General features: G+C 65.0%; 7 protein-coding genes across 15 annotated transcripts in view; 4 read left to right on the top strand and 3 right to left on the bottom strand.

The window, feature by feature from the left end:
- RTN4RL2 (reticulon 4 receptor like 2) overlaps positions 1-2,709 on the top strand; it is a 3,770-nt gene extending 1,061 nt beyond the window's left edge. The window contains exons 2-3 of the mRNA XM_021402524.1: positions 639-1,123; positions 1,779-2,709. Of these exons, the coding sequence (XP_021258199.1) occupies positions 639-1,123; positions 1,779-2,510 (1,217 nt within the window). The 3' untranslated portion in view covers positions 2,511-2,709. The remainder of the gene's footprint in view (positions 1-638; positions 1,124-1,778) is intronic.
- TIMM10 (translocase of inner mitochondrial membrane 10) lies at positions 3,625-4,257 on the bottom strand. Its single transcript, XM_021402531.1, has 2 exons — positions 4,097-4,257; positions 3,625-3,913 (listed from the first exon to the last, which is right to left on the bottom strand). Exons 1-2 carry the CDS (start codon positions 4,165-4,167, stop codon positions 3,712-3,714), a joined length of 273 nt encoding a protein of 90 aa, XP_021258206.1. The 5' UTR covers positions 4,168-4,257; the 3' UTR covers positions 3,625-3,711.
- On the top strand, positions 4,450-8,230 carry SMTNL1 (smoothelin like 1). Of its 3 annotated transcripts, XM_021402521.1 has the most exons (8): positions 4,450-5,068; positions 5,596-6,437; positions 6,612-6,789; positions 7,066-7,099; positions 7,240-7,356; positions 7,640-7,742; positions 7,828-7,979; positions 8,049-8,230. In XM_021402521.1, exons 1-8 carry the CDS (start codon positions 4,897-4,899, stop codon positions 8,191-8,193), a joined length of 1,743 nt encoding a protein of 580 aa, XP_021258196.1. In that variant the 5' UTR covers positions 4,450-4,896; the 3' UTR covers positions 8,194-8,230. The 3 variants fall into 3 exon arrangements, with proteins under 3 accessions (XP_021258196.1, XP_021258195.1, XP_021258194.1); XM_021402520.1 differs by having other exon boundaries at positions 5,603-6,437; positions 6,612-7,099; XM_021402519.1 differs by having other exon boundaries at positions 6,612-7,099.
- LOC110401419 (ubiquitin-conjugating enzyme E2 L3-like) lies at positions 8,303-9,740 on the bottom strand. Of its 2 annotated transcripts, XM_021402532.1 has the most exons (4): positions 9,617-9,740; positions 9,142-9,231; positions 8,592-8,778; positions 8,303-8,522 (listed from the first exon to the last, which is right to left on the bottom strand). In XM_021402532.1, the coding sequence occupies exons 1-4, from the start codon at positions 9,635-9,637 to the stop codon at positions 8,359-8,361; spliced, it is 462 nt and encodes a 153-aa protein (XP_021258207.1). In that variant the 5' UTR covers positions 9,638-9,740; the 3' UTR covers positions 8,303-8,358. The 2 variants fall into 2 exon arrangements, with proteins under 2 accessions (XP_021258207.1, XP_021258208.1); XM_021402533.1 differs by lacking the exon at positions 9,142-9,231 and having other exon boundaries at positions 9,617-9,725.
- Positions 10,276-13,268, top strand: SERPING1 (serpin family G member 1). Its single transcript, XM_021402522.1, has 8 exons — positions 10,276-10,492; positions 10,677-10,746; positions 10,824-11,337; positions 11,421-11,558; positions 11,630-11,833; positions 11,983-12,125; positions 12,300-12,519; positions 12,895-13,268. Exons 2-8 carry the CDS (start codon positions 10,687-10,689, stop codon positions 13,143-13,145), a joined length of 1,530 nt encoding a protein of 509 aa, XP_021258197.1. The 5' UTR covers positions 10,276-10,492; positions 10,677-10,686; the 3' UTR covers positions 13,146-13,268.
- Positions 13,601-15,599, bottom strand: YPEL4 (yippee like 4). Of its 6 annotated transcripts, XM_021402528.1 has the most exons (6): positions 15,218-15,290; positions 14,719-15,129; positions 14,538-14,624; positions 14,401-14,444; positions 14,160-14,268; positions 13,601-13,899 (listed from the first exon to the last, which is right to left on the bottom strand). In XM_021402528.1, the coding sequence occupies exons 2-6, from the start codon at positions 14,986-14,988 to the stop codon at positions 13,810-13,812; spliced, it is 600 nt and encodes a 199-aa protein (XP_021258203.1). In that variant the 5' UTR covers positions 14,989-15,129; positions 15,218-15,290; the 3' UTR covers positions 13,601-13,809. The 6 variants fall into 6 exon arrangements, 5 of the variants coding, with proteins under 5 accessions (XP_021258203.1, XP_021258201.1, XP_021258202.1 ...); XM_021402526.1 differs by having other exon boundaries at positions 14,401-14,624; XM_021402527.1 differs by having other exon boundaries at positions 13,601-13,893; positions 14,401-14,624.
- On the top strand, positions 15,904-18,087 carry CLP1 (cleavage and polyadenylation factor I subunit 1). Its single transcript, XM_021402523.1, has 2 exons — positions 15,904-16,535; positions 17,204-18,087. The coding sequence occupies exons 1-2, from the start codon at positions 15,930-15,932 to the stop codon at positions 17,873-17,875; spliced, it is 1,278 nt and encodes a 425-aa protein (XP_021258198.1). The 5' UTR covers positions 15,904-15,929; the 3' UTR covers positions 17,876-18,087.

The raw sequence follows: 18,287 nt of genomic DNA, 5'->3' as shown, positions 1-18,287 counted from the left end.
CGCACGTGGCCGCGGCACGCGCGCACGTGGCGCTGCCCCGCCCGCTGTCGGGGGCGCGCGTGGGGGGCGCAGCTTCCCCCCCGCCCCTCCCGAGGGGGTCCCATGGGAGTACAGCCCCGGGGGTACATGGGGGGATCCCAAGGGGCAAAGCCATGGAAGCTTTTTAAGAGTGCCTGTCCCTGTGAGGTGCCGGACTCAAAGAGATCCTGGCCCTATAGGATGGGCACAGTCACATGGAATGGTACATTGCCCTACTGGCTTCTTACGGGATCCTTGACCTTATGTCATGGCCCTAGTAGTTCCTAGGAAAGCACGGCTACATGGGATGGATGTGGCTCCATAGAGCTCTTAGAACGCCTGACCTTAAGGGATGGCTGTGGCCATGACCATATGGGGTGGGCATAGCCCTGTAGAGCTCCTGGAGCTCCCGACTGCATGGAATGGGTGCAGCCATGTGGGATGGGCATGGCTCTGGGGGGCTCCTAGGCAGCCAGTAACCTGGGCTGCCCCTTGGGGGGCCCTCCATGGGGTTGCTGGGGAGGGTCCTGTGTGGGGCGGTGGGTGCATGGGGCCGGGCCGGGGGTGCGGGGGCAGCGCCCCAAGTCATGCCCCGGGCTGACGCCCCGCTGTGCCCGCAGGCGGGCGCCTGGCGGCCCTGCTGCTGGTGGCGCTGGCGTGGGTGCCCAGCGGGTCGCCCGCCTGCCCCGCGCTCTGCACCTGCTACGTCTCACCGCCCACCGTCAGCTGCCAGGCCAACAACTTCTCCTCGGTGCCCACGGGGCTCCCGCCTGGCGCCCGCCGCCTCTTCCTGCAGAACAACGTCATCAGGGCGCTGCGGGCGGGCACCTTCGGGCCCAGCACCGTCACCCTCTGGCTCTACTCCAACAACATCTCCTCCATCCAGCCGGGCACTTTCCGCCACCTGCCCGCCCTCGAGGAGCTTGACCTGGGTGACAATCCGCACCTCCGCGTCCTGGCGCCCGACACCTTCCACGGCCTCCGGCGCCTACAGGCCCTGCACCTCTACCGGTGCCAGCTGGCCAGCCTGCCCAGCGCCATCTTCCGCGGCCTCTACAGCCTCCAGTACCTCTACCTGCAGGAGAATGGGCTGCTCTACCTCCAGGTCCGATATGGCCCGGGCTGGGTCCTGGGACAGCCCTGTGGGACAAGGCTATGGGGTGTCCCTGGGGAGAGTATGGGGGATGCCACTGATGTCGGGCGGTGGGTGATGCTTGCAGGGATGGGCGAGGGACACATCTCAGACAGCTACAGGGCAGGGTGGTGGGTGATGCTCAGGGTGCAGGGACACAGGGCAGGGTGGTGGCCATGAGGCAGAGACATGGAAGAGAGCTCTTGGTAATACCCATGGGACAGGTGATGGCTGATGCCCATGGAGCAAGGACAGGAGGTGGATGACACCGTGGAGCAGGACCATAAGGCAGGGAGATGGATGCTGCCCGTGGAACAGGGGCACAAGGCAGGGTGATGATACCTGTTGTACAGAAAAGCTCTTGGTGATGATACCCATGAGGCCAGGACATGGGATAGGGTGATGGGTGGCACCAGGACAGGGGTGTGGAACAGGACTCTTGGCACTTTCTATTCAACAGGACAATGGGCAATGATGTCCATAGGGCAGAGATCTGGGTGACATCCATGAGTTACAGAGATGATGCAGGGTGTTGGGTGGTAATACGGAGTTGGGACAGCGATCAAGGTGCTGAGCTATGCCTGCAGGGCTGGGGTCACCCACCCGGTCCATCACCTGCTCCCCACAGGACGATCTCTTTGCCGACTTGGCCAACCTGAGCCACCTCTTCCTGCACGGCAACCGGCTGCGAGCTCTGTCCGAGGGCGTTTTCCGTGGGCTGCCCAGCCTGGATCGCCTGCTGCTGCACGCCAACCGCCTGGCCACCGTGCACCGCCGCGCCTTCCGCGGCCTGGCCCGCCTCACCATCCTCTACCTGTTCAACAACAGCCTGGCGGCGCTGCCCGGGGACCCACTGGCCGCACTGCCCGCCTTGCAGTTCCTCCGCCTCAACGCCAACCCCTGGGCCTGCGACTGCCGTGCGCGCCCGCTCTGGGCCTGGTTCCGCCGCACCCGTGTCTCCAGCTCGCCCGTGCCCTGCGCCAGCCCCCCGCACCGCCGCGGCACCGACCTGCGGCACCTGCGGCCCCGTGACTTCGACGGCTGCCCCGAGGAGGACGAGGAGGAGGACGAAGGCAAAGATGAGGATGACAGCAACGGGGGTGGTGGTGGCGGCGGAGCGGTGGCAGTGGTGGGCACCCCTGGGCGGGCGCTAGGCCGCCCCGGCACCCTGCCTGCCGCACCGCCTTCCGCCTTCTACCGTGACGGGCTGCCGCCGCACGACCTGCGGGGCCCCCAGCCCCGGCCGCCCCCTCCGTCCCGTGACTCCCGCGGCCCCTCCGGGGACACCCCTGTGGCAGTGGCTCCCCGCCCAGCCCCCACCCTCCTGCCCCTGCTGGGCCTGCTCCTGCCCCGTCTCTGAGCCCAACCGGGGGGCCTCCGGACCCCTCACAGGTCCTCCCGAGGTGCTTAAGGCAGGAGGTGTCCCCAGGACTCTGCTCCCACCCGTCCCGAGTGAAAAGAACCCACGCAGGCTCCGCGCGGTTGGGAATTCTTTATTAAAAATGGTCTTATTTTGGGAGCGTGGGGCCCAGCGGCTGCGGCGCTGCCTTTCCAGGTCACGGCGCTCTCTCCTCGTGAAATATTGATGGCCCCGGCACCGCTGCTGCCGGCCGCAGGGCCCCACGGCGCACGCACCGCTCGCTGCGGCACGGATGGACGGACACACCGACGTTACACCCGGCGACGCGATGACGCGACCCCGTTGTCACGCCTGCAGCACCTCGCACACCCGCTGTTTGCACGACAGGCACACGGTGGGGTGTAATGCGACCCACGGGCTGTGAGGACAGCGAGTGTGCGCACAGCCTGACCCACTTCCAGCCAGCCCCGGGGACACGCCGGCACAGGCGCACTGCGTGTGTACGGATGGATGGACACAGTGCCCACCCCCAGGCTAGGGTCTCTCTGAGCGGGTGTCCCTTTCTAGTAACCCTGTGCAGGTCTGCCCGGTGCCCTGTCCAGGTGTCCCTGCACGCGTGTGCACATCTGTATGTGCAGCTTCAAGGTTGTCCCCATCCAGGTGTCTTCCCCTAGGTGTCCCTGCGTGGGTGCCTCAGTCTCTGGGTTGCCCATGTGTGGGTGTCCCTGTGTGTTCCCTTTCCAGGTGTGGGTGTTTCAGCATTGTCCCTCTCCAGGTGTCCATACCAGATGTCCCTACGTGACTGTCCCCGTGCAAGTGTGGTGTTTTCTCACTGTCCCCCTACAGGTGTCCCTTTGTGGCTGTTTCTCCAGGTGTCCCCCGATGTTCCCCCAACAAGCAGAGTGAGGGGCACAGCCCTGTCCCAACCCTATAGGGGATTAGGAAGGTCCCAGCCTGTCCCTGAGGATGACATGGGCAGGGCAGGCGCCCCGGGGTGCCCCCCTCCAGGAGGTGCCTGTGGCAGCAGGGCCCCATGCAAGGCTGTCCCAGCAGCACACCCAGTGGGGGAAACACGAGCAGGTTAGTGGGGCACGCCCTGACAGAGCACCACAGATGGGTTTGGGGGGCTGAGGGCAGCAGACAGCTGGCCCGGAGCCTCCAGTTTATTGGTGTGGTGGAAAGGGGAGTCCAAAGGGAAGGCTCAGGCAGTGCCTGTGCCCTGCTGCATGCGTTTGAGGAGCTCCTCGTCCTGCAGCGACAGCTCCGTCAGCTTCTTGCCCATCCGCTCGTGGACATCCAGGTACTTAGCCACGCAGCGGTCTAGGCACACGCTCTCGCCCTTCGACAGCTCCGCCTCCTTGTAGTGGGGGGGCACGCACTTGAGGTGGCACGCCTGCGTCATCCTGCGGGGCAACACTGTCACACCCCAACAGCTCTCCCCGGCACCCACAGTGCCCTCCCCATCCCCAGCACCCGCAGAGCCCCCGCTGCCCCCACGTACAACACCCCCGCGCCTCTCGCACTCCCAGCACCCCCCGTCCCCGGGCACTCCCCCCAGCCCCGCCCCGACCCCTCACGCCGCGCACCGATTGTACATGTCGGCCATCATGTCCACCTCCAGCTCGGCCGCCAGCTGCTGAGCCCGCAGCGGGTCCATGGCGCTCCCGCACCGGGCTCCCGCAGGATGCACGTGGGACGCGCGCTTCCGCCCACACTCTCCGATGTCCCGCCCCGCCGCCGGTCTCGGCCAATAGGAGACGGGTGAGGGCGGGATAGCAGCGCTTCCCCGGCGCTGATAGGGCGCAAGGAGAGGGGGCAGAGCGGAGCGGCCGCTCTTTGCCCCAAAGGGGTGGGGCCAGTGCAGCTGAGCGGGGGGGGGGGGGACACAGACGTACTGGGGGCAGGGCCTGCAACGGGCACCGCCCCCGCCCGAGTCCCGGTCCGGCCCACGCGTGACCTCCGCGTGTCCCCGTGAATCTGCCCGGCACATCTCTGCCCCCGTGTGTCTGTGTCTCCCGTGTGTCTATGTCCCTATGCGACTGCGTCCCCTATGTTCCCCCACGTGCCCCCCATGGGTCAGCGTACCCCGTGTTCCCCGTGTCACCCTTTTCCCCCATATGTAAGTGTCCCTCGTGTTCCTTCGTGTCCCACGTGTGTCACCCATCTCCTCCATATGCCTGTGTGCCTCCTGTCCCCCCCTTGTGTCTCTCTCTGTCCCATTGTGCGCTTGTGGTCCTCATGTCCTCCCCACCCGTGACGCCTCCACGTCCCCTCGTGCCCCCATGTGTACGTGTCCCCCCGTGTCCTACGTGCAGCCGTGACCCCACGTCCCCTTGTGCACCTGTGGTCCCACCGTCCCCCGTGTCTCTGTGTCCCCATTGTACCCATGCCATCCTCCCGTCCCCGCCGTCCTCAGGCCCCGCCCGGCCGCCCGAGCCCCCCCGTCCCCTCCTCTCCCCTCCCCGCGGTGCCCCGCTCCGGCCCCCGGCCCGCCCCGTCGGCGCTGACTGAAGGCGGCACCTGCGGCGGTCACACGGCCCCGGGGCGAGCGGAGCGCGGTGAGCTGGGCTGCGGGGCGCCGGGGGGCTGCGGGGGTGTCGGGTGGGAGTCGGGGGCTTGGGGTGGGGAACGAGGATAGGACGGGATGGGGGGTGCAGGAGGGGGCTCGGGATTGGGAATAGGGAGCGGGTTGTGGAATTGGGACTGAGCTGGAGGAGCTGGGAGGGGGCAGAAGAGAAACCGGAATGGGGAATGGGTTGGGTTGGGGTGGAGTGTGCAGGGGGGCAGCAGGGGCATGGAAACGGGATTGGGGAATGGGGATTGGGATGGGATGGGATGGGATGGGATGGGATGGGATGGGATGGGATGGGATGGGATGGGATGGGATGGGATGGGATGGGATGGGGGGTGGCAAAGGGGGGTCTAGGATGCATAATGGGGATGGGATGGGGACTGGGGACTGTGTTGGGGCAGCTGGGGTGGGCGGGCAGGAGGAACACTGAAGGGCAGAGGAAGGGCAGTGGGATTGTATGGGGTGGAGGCACGGGATGAAGGCACAGCGGACACCTCAGTGACAGCTCTGCAGCCCACAGTAGGAGCATGGAGCCCCCAGCAACCAGTGGAGCCCCCGCCTTGGGTGACCTCGCACAGACATCAACAGGGCCCACAGAGGGGACAGTTATGAGGGACAGTGGGGAAACTGCAGCACAGGAGGGGCAGGGGGAGGCTGGGGGGGCTGCAGGAGGGACTGAGGAGGAGGCTGCAGGGGATGTGGGGAGTGAGGGCAAGGGGGAGGCAGCAGAGAATGCTGGGAGCGAGGCCAAGGTAGAAGCAGCAAAAGACTGTGGGAGTGAGGCTAAGGGGGAGGCAGCAGGGGATGCTGGGAGCGAGGCTGACGTAGCAGGAGATGCTGGGAGTAAGCTTAAGGGGGGAGCTCTAGACAATACTGGGAGCAAGGGTAAGGAGGAGGCTGCAAAGGATTCTGGGAGGGAGGCTAAGGGGGAGGCTATAGAGGATGCTGGGAGTGAGGCTAAGGAGAAAGCTGCAAAGGATTCTGAGAGTGAGGCCAAGGTAGAGGCAGCAGAGGATGCAGGGAGCGAGGCTAAGGAGGGAGCTGCAAAGGATGCTGGGAGTGAGGCCAAGGTAGAGGCAGCAGAGGATGCAGGGAGCGAGGCTAAGGAGGGAGCTGCAAAGGATGCTGGGAGTGAGGCTACAGGGGAAGCTGCAAAGGTTTCTGGGAGTGAGGCCAAGGCACCAGGGGATGCTGGGAGTGAAGCTGAGGTTTCAGGGGATGCTGGGAAGGAGCCCGCAGCAGGGCAGGCTGCTGAGTGCGAGGCCAAGGGGCAGACCAGAGGCAGTGCGGTGCCACAGGAGGAGGCTGAGCCGGGGCCCAGGCCGGTGGCAGCGGGCAACACCCAGGGCCAGCAGGTGAGAGGGGGCATGACTGGGGTGGCGCTGCTGCGGGTTGAGTGGCACAGCTGAGGCTGGGGGTGGCACGGGGGACAGATGTGGCTGGGCTGGGGTGCGAGGTGGCAGCAGCGGGATGGATGGCAGCAGTGAGACAGCGGTACGGCTGTGCAGCCACCATGCCTGTGCCCACAGGAACCCACCTGGCTGCAGGACGAGGACGATGAGCTGTGGCCTGAGTTCCCACCCTGCTCACCCACAGAGGGGGCCACCAGCCCCACCACCCCCCTCTCCCCTACGTCCCCCGTGTCTCCCACATTCCCCATGTCTCCCACACCTCCCTCATCCCCTGTGTCCCCCACATCCCCCACAGGTAAGGGCCACACTCAGCACAGGGATCCCCTTCCGGGGCAGGGGAGGCAGGAGGGGGGGACTGGGATGAGGAATGGAGATGGGGTGGGTCCTCTCCCAGGGTTCCTTACAGATCCCCATACACTCTGTAGAGTCCCTGTGGCCCCACTCCCAGCTGCACCATTTGGGATCCCCTGCAGTGCCCCCAGGCACTACGGCTGCCCCAGGTGCCTGCAGGGGGTGGCTCCATGCCGGCTGCCCTCTCTTGTCCTACTAACTCCTCTGCTCTCCCCTGCAGCTGGTGGCACTGAGGGCTCAGGTGGCAGTGAGAGGTGAGAACAGAGGAGCAGCCAACACCAGGGCTGCCCCATAGCCCTTCCCCACTGCTGGCGCCCCCGTACCCTGTTCTCATAGGTGGTATCCACAGTGGTGACCCTATCCCTGCTCACAGCCACCACCCCTGTGTTCCCAGGGGTGCATCTGCAGTGGGGCCTCGGGGCCGGGTGCCCCCCAGGGTGGCAGCTGTGGGGCGGCCACGGGTGAGCAGCCGGGCACAGGGACGCAGCGCCATCCTGGAGAAGTTCGGGGGGTGAGTGGGGCCTGGGGAGGTCAGGGTGCAATGAGGACAGTGGGGAGGACAGGGGACAATGGGAGGCAGTGGAGGAGCATGGGCAGTGGGGTGGCTGGAGGGCACGGGGCACTGGAGAGGAACGGGAGAGCCATGGAACAATGAGAGATATGAGACATTGGACAGCCAGGGGTGTGGGGCAGTGGGGGGACATTGAGAGGGACATGGGGCACTGAGGGTAGCACTGCCCAGTGGCGAGTCCCTGAGGGGTATGTACCAATGGGGGACACTGGGTTGGCCACAGGGCAGCCACAGGCCCAGCCCCACACCTGAAACGTGCGGGGGCTACGGGCTCAGTGAAGGCCATGCTGCTGGAGTGGTGCCGTGCCAGGACACGTGGCTACCAGGTGAGTACTGGGGGCTGGGGGCTGGCAGAGGGCCAGCAGTGTCCTGATACCCCCCCCACCCCTCCCTGCTCACCCACCCATGCAGCACGTGGACATCCAGAACTTCTCAGGGAGCTGGGGCAACGGCCTGGCCTTCTGCGCCCTCATCCACAGCTTCTTCCCCGATGCCTTTGACTACGGCAGCCTGGAGCCCCATGACCGCCAGCGTAACTTCACCCTGGCTTTCACCACCGCAGAGTGAGTGTGTTCCTGTCCCTGTCCCCGTGCCTGCCCGTGGGGCAGCCCTGGTGATGCTGGCCCTTGCAGGGAGCGTGTCGACTGTGCCCAGCTGCTGGAGGTGGAGGACATGCTGCGGCTGGCAGTGCCGGACGCCAAGTGCATCTACACCTATGTGCAGGAGCTGTACCGCAGCCTGGTGGCCAAGGGGCTAGTGAAGACCAAGAAGCGCTGAGGCCCCCCTGGCCCCATTCCCCACTTTGTTCCCCACCCCTAGGAGTAAAGGTTTGCAGTGCCATGCCATGGCGCCTCGTCTCTTGCAGGGACAGCATCATGCAAAGGGGTCACAGGAGTGAAATGGGAGCTTTATGTACAAGGCAGGAGGCATTGAGGTGGAGGCTCAGGGCTCGGGGGTGTCGGGGCGCGGCTCGGCGTAGCGGCGGGTGTGCTCCTCTGCCTGGTGCAGGAAGGCCTCGGGCCTCTCGCTCAGCTCACGGGCCAGCTCAGGGCGCAGCACCCGCTCGGTGCTGGGGCTGTCAAGCAGCAGCAGCAGGTCCTGTAGCACTGTGGGACACGGGGGGAGCATCAGCGAGGGCGCTTGCCGTGCTCCCCACCCCAGCCCCCAGCACTCACCATGCGTTGCGCGGGTGACAGGCTCCCAGCTGTCGGGGGATGTGAGGGGCTGACACACAGTGCCGTCGGGACCCACACCGGGGTGGTGGATGCTGGTGAGGAGCGTAACACGGGGGGGCACCAGGGGGTGATGCGGGGAGAAGGCCAGCTCGAAGCGAAAGGCACCCGCGTTGTAGGGGGGATTGTTCTGCAGCAGCAATGAGAGTGCCTCAGCCTCCAGCTGCCCCCACAGGGGTACAGCACCCCCTAGCTGCCCAGCCCCATGCCCTCCCAGAGTGAGCCCCACCATGTCCCTCTCCCACCCTGTGTGGTGCCTCCTAGGGAAGCTCCCCCAGACTCACCCCAGCAAGGACCCCCTCCATGTCCCCAGGGCCTCCCTGCACCCCCACGACCCCTGGGACCTCCCTGTGCCCCTCCCATACCCCTTCCCCTAAGGACCCCCCCATGCCCCGTGCTCCCTCACACCCGTGTGACACCTCCATACCCCTTCGCCCAGGAACGCCCCTACATCGCAGTGCCCCCCCCCGTGCCCCAGTCCCCTCGTGCCCACAGGCAGCAGCAGTCCCCTCCAGCGCAGCACGTCACGGTCCACCAAGTGCAGGTCGCGGACCCCGCCCCAGCGCCGCACCTCCTCCAGCTCCTGCGGGCGGGGTCTGGTCAGGGGGCGGGGACTCAGGACAGTGAGCCCATGGTCCCTCCCCGAATGGGCGGTGCCAACCACCCGAGCACGCCCCCAAATAGGCGGGGTCATCCGTCGGGACACGGTCTCTCGCTGAGCGGTCCCCGCCGCGGAAACGAAAGCGGAACCCCCGCACAGGCACTGGGGGTGCGCGCCCCGCTCTTGGCATCCGTTTCCCCCCCGCACGGCACTACCTGAACGCCGCGCCCCGAGTGCTGCCACCCCGCAGCCCGTTGCCCGCTGTCCGCACCCCGACACCCGCACGGCCCCCCTGCCTCGGTCCGGCCCCCCCAGGCCGGGTGCCGAAAGCGGGATGTCCCCCCCGCTGACCCCGCGCCCCACGCACCATGGCGAGCCGCCTGCTCATGGCCAGTGATGTCCGGTGCCCGGCGCCACTGCTGCTGGGTCAGACACCCCGGGGCCAGCCTCTCTCGGAGGGGCGGGGCAAGAGGCTCCGGCCCCTCCCCGAGGGCAGATTAGGTGGGTGGGTGGGTGCTGGCACATGAGGGCGATGGGAATGGGTGGGTGTGCAGCGCTCCGGACGGGGGTTGCTTTGCGTGTGGGGCGCCTCGCGGCTGTCCCGTTCCTCCTCGGGACGGGGAAGCCCCCAGGTTCGGCTTCCAGCCGTGGGAAATTGGAGCGTGTGGGGTCACCGCGTTGACTCGGGATCAGAGAGTTGAGGGGAAGAGAGGCCAGACTCTCCCCAGGTGGTCTGAGGTGCTTAGGGCTGCGGGCAGACAGGTCCCCAGTTGTAAGGAAGGGGGACACCGAGGACCTTCCTCGCCCCCCCTCTTCCTCGAAGGGGCTGCGTAGCACCAGCCCAGGCAGCAGAGTAACGTGTCCGGACTTCCCCCCGGTGTGCAGCTGGGGATCCCAGGGACAAGGAGGGGAAGTTCCATTAGAGAGTGGGTGGCCAGGCTGTCCCTCGTTACCGCGGAGGTTGAGTGGTTAAAGCGCCCCACCGCACCTCCCAGTCAGTGCCTGCGGGAGGGGGCAGGTCCTCCGGCCCGGGGCGGGACGCAGGGCTGGGCCGTATTGTGCTGGGGGCTGCGCCTCGGCCGGGTTCCCCCGCCAAGCCTGGCCCCCAAGCACCTCCCGGCTGATTTACGGGAAGCCTCTGCGGCCTCCTGCCCTCCTTAATCTTTAACCACGCAGGCCTGGGTCCGGCCAGTTCCCCCCTGCGCCCGGCCGGACACTTGGGGAGCGACCTGACGGGCACCAGGTGGGCCCGGGGTGCTGCCCCTCCATCGGGGTGGGCGGGGGGTGTCGTGCAGGGAGCACCTGCTGCTGACGGTGCGTGGTTTCGGGGTATAGGGAGCGGGGTGCTGGGTGCCAAGGGGGTGGTGGGAGCGAGGGTGCGGGCACTGGGTGTCCAGCTGATACTTTGACCAGTGCTTGCCCACCAGGTTGCTCACCATGAAGCTCTGCCTGCTGCTGGTGTGCCTGGTGGCCGTGGTCACTGCTGCTGTCACTCCGGTAAGTGTGGCACTGGTATGTGGGCTTCCTGCAGCCAGGTGCCCCCTGCCCACCCTCACCGGTGTCCCTATGCCCAGGTGCCTGTGCTGGAGACCACTCCTCCCGGGAAGCTGGAGCTGATCAGACTGCAGCCAGCACGGACCGTGTCCCCACATCCCACCACAGGCCCACCAGATGACACAGGGACAACACCAACCCAGCCTGTGCCCAGCTCTAATGCCAGCTCCACGAAGGAACCCAGCCTGGATGCCGTGTTGGAGGCCCTGGAGCCACTAGGCCCTGTGGAATTTGTGGCAGCACCCGAGGAGCCTGGCACTGCTGCCACTGGGAGCACGGCCACACCTGAGCCTGAGACCACCACAGGTCTCCCCAGCACCCCTCCGGGCACAATCACCCCGCCGTGCCCTGGGGATGAGGAGCCGGCCGAGACCTGCGGAGCACCAACAAGGGAGCAGAAGGCGGAGGTGGCCACGGCGCTGGGTACCTTTGCCCTACGCTTCTACCAGCACATGGCGGAGTCTGCCAAACCCGACACCAACCTGCTATTCTCCCCCCTCAACGTGGCCCTGGGACTGTCACACCTCCTGCTGGGTGAGGGGCTCCCCGTGGTGCAGCCCACACACCCACGGACCTCCCAGCTGCCAGGCCTCACTGAGCCTCACCATTGCTCTCAGGTGCCCGTGGTGAGACCCAGCAGCGCCTTGCCGCCATCCTGGGGTACCGGCCAGAGCTGGCCTGTGTGCATGGCGCCCTGCAGCAGCTGGCCAATGTGTCAGGGCTGCTCTCTGCCGCAGAGATCTTCCACCACCCAGGTAAGACAGGCATTGCCAGGGAGGAACAGCGGGGTGGGCAAGGGGGTGACATCAGCCATGCTACCATGCAGACCTGCACCTCCGGCCCCGCTTCTTGGATGAGTCATGGCGCTTCTACGAGGCCCAGCCACAGGAGCTGAGTGGTAACGAGAGCGTGGACTTGCAGCGCATCAACGAGTGGGTGCGCAAGGCCACGCATGGGCTTGTACCCCAACTCCTGTCCCAGCTGCCTGATGACCCTCGCCTGGTGCTGCTCAGCGCCGTCCACTTCCAGGGTATGGCACAGTTCCCAGGGTCTATCCAGGATCTGCCCTGAGATCCACCTTGGGAGCCACCGTGGGATCTTCCAAACCTTTGTTCCCCCATCCCCTGGTGGCCCTCAGCCCCATGACACCCCCATCCCATGGGCACTGTGTCCCTGCAGCCCGGTGGAAAAGGCCATTCAAAACCAAGTATACAATGCCGCTGCCCTTCATACGCCACGGGCACCGGCCAGTGGACGTGCTCACCATGACCAGCAAGAAATACCCCGTGTCCTCCTTCAGTGACTCCCGCCTGCGGGTCCAGGTACTGCATCCCTGTGCTCGTGGGGCATGATATCATGGCATGATGTCACTGCTGTGGCATAGAAGGGATGTGCCAGGTGGTGACATCACCCCAGGAGCACTGATGGGGAGCCAAGCTATGGCATCCCTCCCATGGCACTGAATGGGGACGCCAGGCTGTGATGTCACGCTGCAGGTGGGGCGGCTGCAGCTGAGTGGGGGGCTGAGCCTGGTGGTGCTGGTGCCGCGAGGACCCCCGGAAGCACTGGAGGCTGTGGAGCGAGGACTGGACCCCCCCACCTTCCTGGCACTGCTGCAGCGGGCAGCCAACACCCCCATACGCCCCACTAGCGTGGCACTGCCACGCCTGCACCTCGACCTTGCTATGGATGTGGTGGCCATGGTGCATGACATGGGTAAGGCATCCCCCCACCCCTGCCTGTGCTGGAGTGATGTCATCTCCTGTACGGAAGGTGACAGATGATGACATCACTCCCTGCTGGAGGTTCCCTGCATCTTTCCTCTGCAACCTCAGTGCTCCCAGTGTCACCAGCGCCCCAAGTGTTTCTAGTGTTTTCATATACCTGTATCCACTGGTTCCCTGATGACCCTCATGTCTCTGGTGGCCCCAATGGCTCCAATATCTCCATGTTCCCTACATCCCTTTGTATCCCCTGCTGTTTGCCATTCCCCCCTTGTTCCTGGTGTCCCTTGGTTTCCCCTCATGCCCGATGCCCCCACTCCCTGCTGTTCCTGTGCCATGGCAATGGCACTGAGGCTGGCTGTTGCAGACTTTGGGCTGTTCCTGGATGCGGAGCTGTGTGGGCTGGCACGGGGCCCAGCGGTGGCAGTGGACGCAGTGCAACACCGGGCTGTGCTGATGCTGGATGAGAAAGGTGTGGAGGCAGCGGGTGCCATGGCCACCTCGGTGGCCCGCACGGCTCTGCAGCTGGAGGCTTTGCAGCCCTTCCTCTTCGTGCTCTGGGATGAAGCCAACAGCATCCCCCTCTTCATGGGACGCCTTAGTGACCCCCAGGCCTGATGCCTGCCCCCTCCTTCCTCACCTCCATTTCTTCCCTCCCTCCTTCTCTTGTCCCTACCTGCCTTCTCTTCTTCCTCCTTCCACCCCTCTCTCCCTCTTCCCATTCCTCCCTCCCTGCTTCCCTAAATCTTCTCTCTCTCTTCCCTCCCTCCTTCCCTCCTCACTCCATCTCTCCCTCTTTCCTTCCAACCAACCCTCCAGCCACCTCCTTCTGTTCTCCCTCCTCTCTCCTCCTTCCCACACTTCCCAAATCCTCTGTCCCCATTGCGTGCTTCTGCCCCCCCAGCGGCTCCTCTGCCTCTGTTTCCCCCATCAGCTCTGGGCCTGAGGTCCCAATAAAAGCTCTGAGTCACTGTCTGTCTCCTGTTGAAGAGGGAACACTATTGCTGCTGGTGTTCCAGGTGCTGTCCCCCTGGCGCTGCCATCTCCCCCTGGCACTTCAAGGTGACGCTTGACACCTTTCTACAAAAAGCCTTTATTCCACTAGAAAAGCTGCCCGCAGCCTCTGTGTGCTGGTGACGGGCCCCGTGCCTCCACCCCAGCAGGTGGCACAGGCTGGCATGGGGTGCCCCCACTGCAAAGCAAAGTGGGGAGGTCCATGTCAGTACTCCAGTGCCAGGTGCCTGCCAGGGTAGGTGCCACTGCGGTGTCCCTGCCATGCTGCTCAGTCCCAGCCGTTCTCCTTCACCATGTGCGACATCTCGATGATGAACTTCCCCTCCTTGTACTTCTGGCTGCTCTCGAACGCCTGCTCCTGAGGGGATAGCACCCTGAGCCCCCCCGGGGCCCAGGTCACAGGACACATGCCATGGATTTGGGGTGCCAAGGCACTACCTTCATTGTGGGTTTGGGGTGCCCGCACAGTGGGCTGAACCAGGGGTTTGGGTAACCCAGGGGGATTTGTGGTGCCATGGGCTCAGAGTACCCATATCATGTCTTTTGGGTGCCCAGGCCAAGGGATTGGGGTGCCAGGGTGATGCCCACCCCCAGGTTGAGGGTGCCAGGGGCACTCACGTATTTCCAGCCCAGGGTGGTTTTGCAGCTCTCGCAGAAGATGTCAGCCACAGAGTGGAGCCCAGTGAGCAGCAGGCGCTGTTCAGCCGGGCCACAGCCCACATTAACCCTGCACCAGACAGGGTGCTGTGGGCACGGCTGGGGATGTTCCTTCGATCCTCTCCAGGACAAGCAGCCCTGAGTGGGTGACCGCTTGCCTCACCCCCCCTCCCAGCACCCCATCCCCCACCATGGTACTCACACTGAGTTGAACAGGTAGGCACGGCCGTGGCTGCCCTGGAAGGACTGTAGGGACACAGTGTGACTCACCCCAGTGTCCCCCGTGTCTCCCTCACCCCCTCCTCCATCACCACCATGCCACCGTGGGGGTACACTCACTGTCGTGGGAACGCTGGGGATAGTATGGGCACAGGGGGACACCTGGCACTCTAGGGACATCATGGAGGGGACACTGCAGAGGGGACACTGTGGAGGAGATAGCATGGGGGGACACCATGGAGGGAGCACCACAGAGAGGACACACACCACTGCTCTGGGGACACCCTGTGGGGACGCTCACTATTTCCCAGAGACGCTGCGGAGGGGAAGATGGCCACCCCAGGGACCCGGGGAGGTGACACGGGTGCAGAGGGGGCACCTTGGAGATGAGCTCCTCGTGCCTGGCCAGGTGTGCACGGCAGTGCACGCAGCTGTAGGTACGGTGGGAGCGTGGCAGGTAGCTGTGGAAGGTCCGAGGAGGCAGACGAGTGGTGGTGGGGACCCGGTGGCGGTGGGCAGGGGGCACGGCGGGTGGCAGGGCCCCGGGGGGCCGCGGGGGTGCGGGGGGCATGGTGCAGCCCCCGCACAGCCGCTCGCAGGGGAAGAAGCAGCGCAGCAGTGTGCTGAGAGCCGTTGTCCCGCCGGGGCCGGGGGTGGGGCGCGGCGGCCCAGGGCCCCCCCGGGTGAGAAGCGGGAGGTGAGGGGGGGTGGCCTGCGAAGAGTTAAGCGGGATAGGGTGAGGAGGAGGCAGTGCCGTGCCCCCAGCACCGCCGTATCCCCCCCCGGGCCCCTCAGCTCACCGCCTGCCGTTGTCCCCGCTGCCGCTGTCCCCGGTGCCGGTGCGGGGCGGGGGCACCAGGCGGCAGCGGAGGGGGTGGGGGGGAAGGGAGGGGAGCGCCGCACGCCCGGGGACTGCATCACGGCGCCGTGACTCATTGCTCAACGTCACCGCCCGCACCCCGCGCGGAGACGTCACCACCCGGCAGCGCTACGTCACCGCTGCCCCCGGGACCGGGCTGCGGACGCTCTCCCGGCTCCCACCCACTGCTGAGGGACGCCGGGGGCGGCTGCAGAGAGCCCGGGACAGGAGGAGAACGCCGCTCCCGGCGTGCACACGGGACGCAGCGGGGCCGGGGGCAGTGAAGAGGGGGAGAGGCCATGGCCACGGTCCCCCGGTAGGTGCTATACGGATGAGATCCAGACGAGCACCGGGGAGCGGTACGCCGCAGCAGGCCCGAACTACATCCCCCAGGAGGCTCCGCGCGGCTGCCATAGCAACGCCCCGCGCTGTCCCGCTGATGCAGGGGACGTGTGGTCAGCGCTCTGACCTCACTTCCGGCGTTGGTCTGACCGAACTTCCGTCGCGTTCTGTGACGTAACGGAAACGCGACAGCCCTGCCGGAGCCCTAGCAGGCGCGCAGTGAAATACCAGGCGCTGTCACGTACTATCCCCTGCCCGGCCCCGGGCTGAGGCCCTACCGCAGCGGGCGATAGGGTCGGGCCGGGGCCGCGATGGCGGATGATGGCGGAGATGAGAAGAAGCAGGTGGCAAAATTCGAGCTGGAGCGGGAGACAGAGCTGCGCTTCGAAGTGGAGGCCTCGCAGACGGTGCAGATGGAGCTGCTCACCGGCATGGCGGAGGTGTTTGGCACCGAGCTCACCCGCAACAAGAAGTTCACCTTTGACGCCGGTGCAAAGGTGGCTGTCTTCACCTGGCATGGCTGCACTGTGCAGCTCAGTGGGCGCACCGAGGTGGCATATGTCTCCAAGGACACCCCCATGCTGCTCTACCTCAACACTCACACGGCCCTGGAGCAGATGCGGCGGCAGGCAGAGCGTGAGGACGAGCGGGGGCCCCGTGTCATGGTGGTGGGCCCCACTGATGTGGGCAAGTCGACTGTGTGCCGCCTGCTGCTGAACTATGCTGTACGCCTGGGGCGCCGGCCCACCTTTGTGGAGCTGGACGTGGGGCAGGGCTCTGTCTCCATCCCCGGCACCATGGGTGCCCTCTACATCGAGCGGCCGGCTGACGTGGAGGAGGGCTTCTCCCTGCAGGCCCCGCTGGTCTATCACTTTGGCTCCACCACACCTGGCACCAACATCAAGCTCTACAACAAGGTGAGTGTATGTCCTAGCATGTCGTCTTGGGGTTGGCCCTGCTTAGAGCAGGGTGGAGGCTCCAGGGAGTCCTGCTTGCCTGCCCCTGTGAGTCAGGGATTGCCCAGCTAGTCTTGTCGTTGTAATAAATGTAATGTAATAAAACCATGGTGCAACCCTGAGTTAAGCACTGAGGTCCAACAAAAACATGAAGAGTAAAAAGCTGGTCTGAATTCCCAGCATCCTTCTCTGTCTGCTGTTTGGTGATGGTTAGAAGCCCCTGTTTGGCTGAAGGTTACCCTCAGCCGCATGCTTGCCCTTGTCCTCTCTGTGGGACATTGGGGAGTAGTTCTGTTGATGAGGTCAAGCAGCCTTTAGTGCACATAATATGCTTTATGGACAACTTCAGCACTGAATGTGGCTGCTGCCCCTTCGTGGCTATTGACTGGGAGGCGGGCAAGGAAGGATTTCAGCCCAAGTGGCTGCCCATGGCCTGGGCATTGCCTCTGCCTCTTAGCAGTAAATAAACCTGCTGAGTGCATTAGGAGCATTGCCTATGATTGCTGCATCCCTAAGAATGGGACAGGTCCTCATCACATAGCCTCCAGCTGTGTTGATGTCTTTTGGGAACAGAAACATCCCTTTCAACCCTATGCACTTTATCCTCATGTCCCGATATCTGCCTGCAGATCACATCCCGCCTGGCTGATGTCTTCAACCAGCGATGTGAGGTGAACCGCCGTGCATCAGTCAGTGGCTGCGTCATCAACACATGCGGCTGGGTGAAAGGCTCGGGCTACCAGGCCCTGGTGCATGCCGCCTCGGCTTTTGAGGTGGATGTGGTGGTGGTGCTAGACCAGGAGCGGCTCTACAATGAGCTTAAGAGGGACCTACCCCACTTTGTGCGCACCGTCCTGCTCCCCAAATCTGGTGGGGTGGTGGAGCGCTCCAAGGACTTCCGGCGGGAATGTCGAGACGATCGCATCAGGGAATATTTCTATGGCTTCAGAGGCTGCTTCTACCCCCATGCCTTTGACGTCAAGTTCTCTGATGTTAAGATCTACAAGGTGGGGGCTCCCACCATCCCCGACTCCTGCCTGCCACTGGGCATGTCGCAGGAGGACAACCAGTTGAAGCTGGTGCCGGTGACGCCAGGGCGGGACATGGTACACCACCTGTTGAGCGTCAGCATGGCCGACAGCCCCGATGACAACATCTCAGAGACCAGCGTAGCTGGCTTCATTGTGGTCACTGGAGTAGACCTGGAGCGCCAGGTGTTCACTGTGCTCTCACCTGCCCCTCGCCCACTGCCCAAGAACTTCCTCCTCATTATGGACATCCGCTTCATGGACCTGAAGTAGCTCCAGCAGGGACGGGGCAGGGAGTCCTGAGCGGAGGGGACACATGGGGATGTCTGTGTGTCCCAGTGTACTCCAGTGCTTGCTCTTTGCCCTGCAGCCTTCAGGCATTGGGTTGCTGCCCTTGTGCCAGTGGGCACAGCTGGTGCAGGAGGCCACCTCTTGCTTTTATATCGTTTTGTAGCCTTTTGTTATTAAATCTCATGGTCCTTTGGCTCCGTGGTGCTTGCTGTTTTCTGTCTCGGCCGCAGGATCTAGGGATGGGCCCCTGGGTGCTGACCACCCACCCCCATGCATACTGAACAGGGGCCCCAAGCCTATCACAGGAAGACGATCGGTCAAGGCGAGGTGCGGGGGAAGACGCTTCTTTCCCTCTGCTCCCCAGATACGCGTGGGCTGGGCTTGGCTCGCGTCT

The sequence above is a fragment of the Numida meleagris genome, chromosome 6 (genome assembly GCF_002078875.1).
Source record: "Numida meleagris isolate 19003 breed g44 Domestic line chromosome 6, NumMel1.0, whole genome shotgun sequence".
NCBI lineage: Eukaryota > Metazoa > Chordata > Aves > Galliformes > Numididae > Numida > Numida meleagris.
Note: the sequence above shows the minus strand (reverse complement) of the source record. Positions and strands in the feature narration are given on the sequence as shown.

What these genes read in the sequence shown, in the direction of transcription:
- SERPING1 (XM_021402522.1), top strand. Translation starts at nt 10,687, where the DNA reads ATGAAGCTCTGCCTGCTGCTGGTGTGCCTGGTGGCCGTGGTCACTGCT. An exon ending in ACTGTCACACCTCCTGCTGG is followed by an intron (nt 11,338 to 11,420) that starts GTGAGGGGCTCC and finishes CATTGCTCTCAG; the next exon opens with GTGCCCGTGGTGAGACCCAG. An exon ending in GGCCATGGTGCATGACATGG is followed by an intron (nt 12,520 to 12,894) that starts GTAAGGCATCCC and finishes TGGCTGTTGCAG; the next exon opens with ACTTTGGGCTGTTCCTGGAT.
- YPEL4 (XM_021402526.1), bottom strand. Translation starts at nt 14,988, where the DNA reads ATGCCCCCCGCACCCCCGCGGCCCCCCGGGGCCCTGCCACCCGCCGTG. An exon ending in CGCAGCGTCTCTGGGAAATA is followed by an intron (nt 14,625 to 14,718) that starts GTGAGCGTCCCC and finishes TCTCCTCCACAG; the next exon opens with TGTCCCCTCTGCAGTGTCCC. An exon ending in CCACCCTGGGCTGGAAATAC is followed by an intron (nt 13,900 to 14,159) that starts GTGAGTGCCCCT and finishes CTATCCCCTCAG; the next exon opens with GAGCAGGCGTTCGAGAGCAG.
- TIMM10 (XM_021402531.1), bottom strand. Translation starts at nt 4,167, where the DNA reads ATGGACCCGCTGCGGGCTCAGCAGCTGGCGGCCGAGCTGGAGGTGGAC. An exon ending in ATGGCCGACATGTACAATCG is followed by an intron (nt 3,914 to 4,096) that starts GTGCGCGGCGTG and finishes GTTGCCCCGCAG; the next exon opens with GATGACGCAGGCGTGCCACC.
- SMTNL1 (XM_021402519.1), top strand. Translation starts at nt 4,897, where the DNA reads ATGCCATCCTCCCGTCCCCGCCGTCCTCAGGCCCCGCCCGGCCGCCCG. An exon ending in CCCGGGGCGAGCGGAGCGCG is followed by an intron (nt 5,069 to 5,595) that starts GTGAGCTGGGCT and finishes ACAGCTCTGCAG; the next exon opens with CCCACAGTAGGAGCATGGAG. An exon ending in GCAACACCCAGGGCCAGCAG is followed by an intron (nt 6,438 to 6,611) that starts GTGAGAGGGGGC and finishes CTGTGCCCACAG; the next exon opens with GAACCCACCTGGCTGCAGGA.
- LOC110401419 (XM_021402532.1), bottom strand. Translation starts at nt 9,637, where the DNA reads ATGAGCAGGCGGCTCGCCATG. An exon ending in TGAGCAGGCGGCTCGCCATG is followed by an intron (nt 9,232 to 9,616) that starts GTGCGTGGGGCG and finishes CCCCGCCCGCAG; the next exon opens with GAGCTGGAGGAGGTGCGGCG. An exon ending in GGAGGGGACTGCTGCTGCCT is followed by an intron (nt 8,779 to 9,141) that starts GTGGGCACGAGG and finishes TTGCTGCTGCAG; the next exon opens with AACAATCCCCCCTACAACGC.
- CLP1 (XM_021402523.1), top strand. Translation starts at nt 15,930, where the DNA reads ATGGCGGATGATGGCGGAGATGAGAAGAAGCAGGTGGCAAAATTCGAG. An exon ending in ACATCAAGCTCTACAACAAG is followed by an intron (nt 16,536 to 17,203) that starts GTGAGTGTATGT and finishes ATCTGCCTGCAG; the next exon opens with ATCACATCCCGCCTGGCTGA.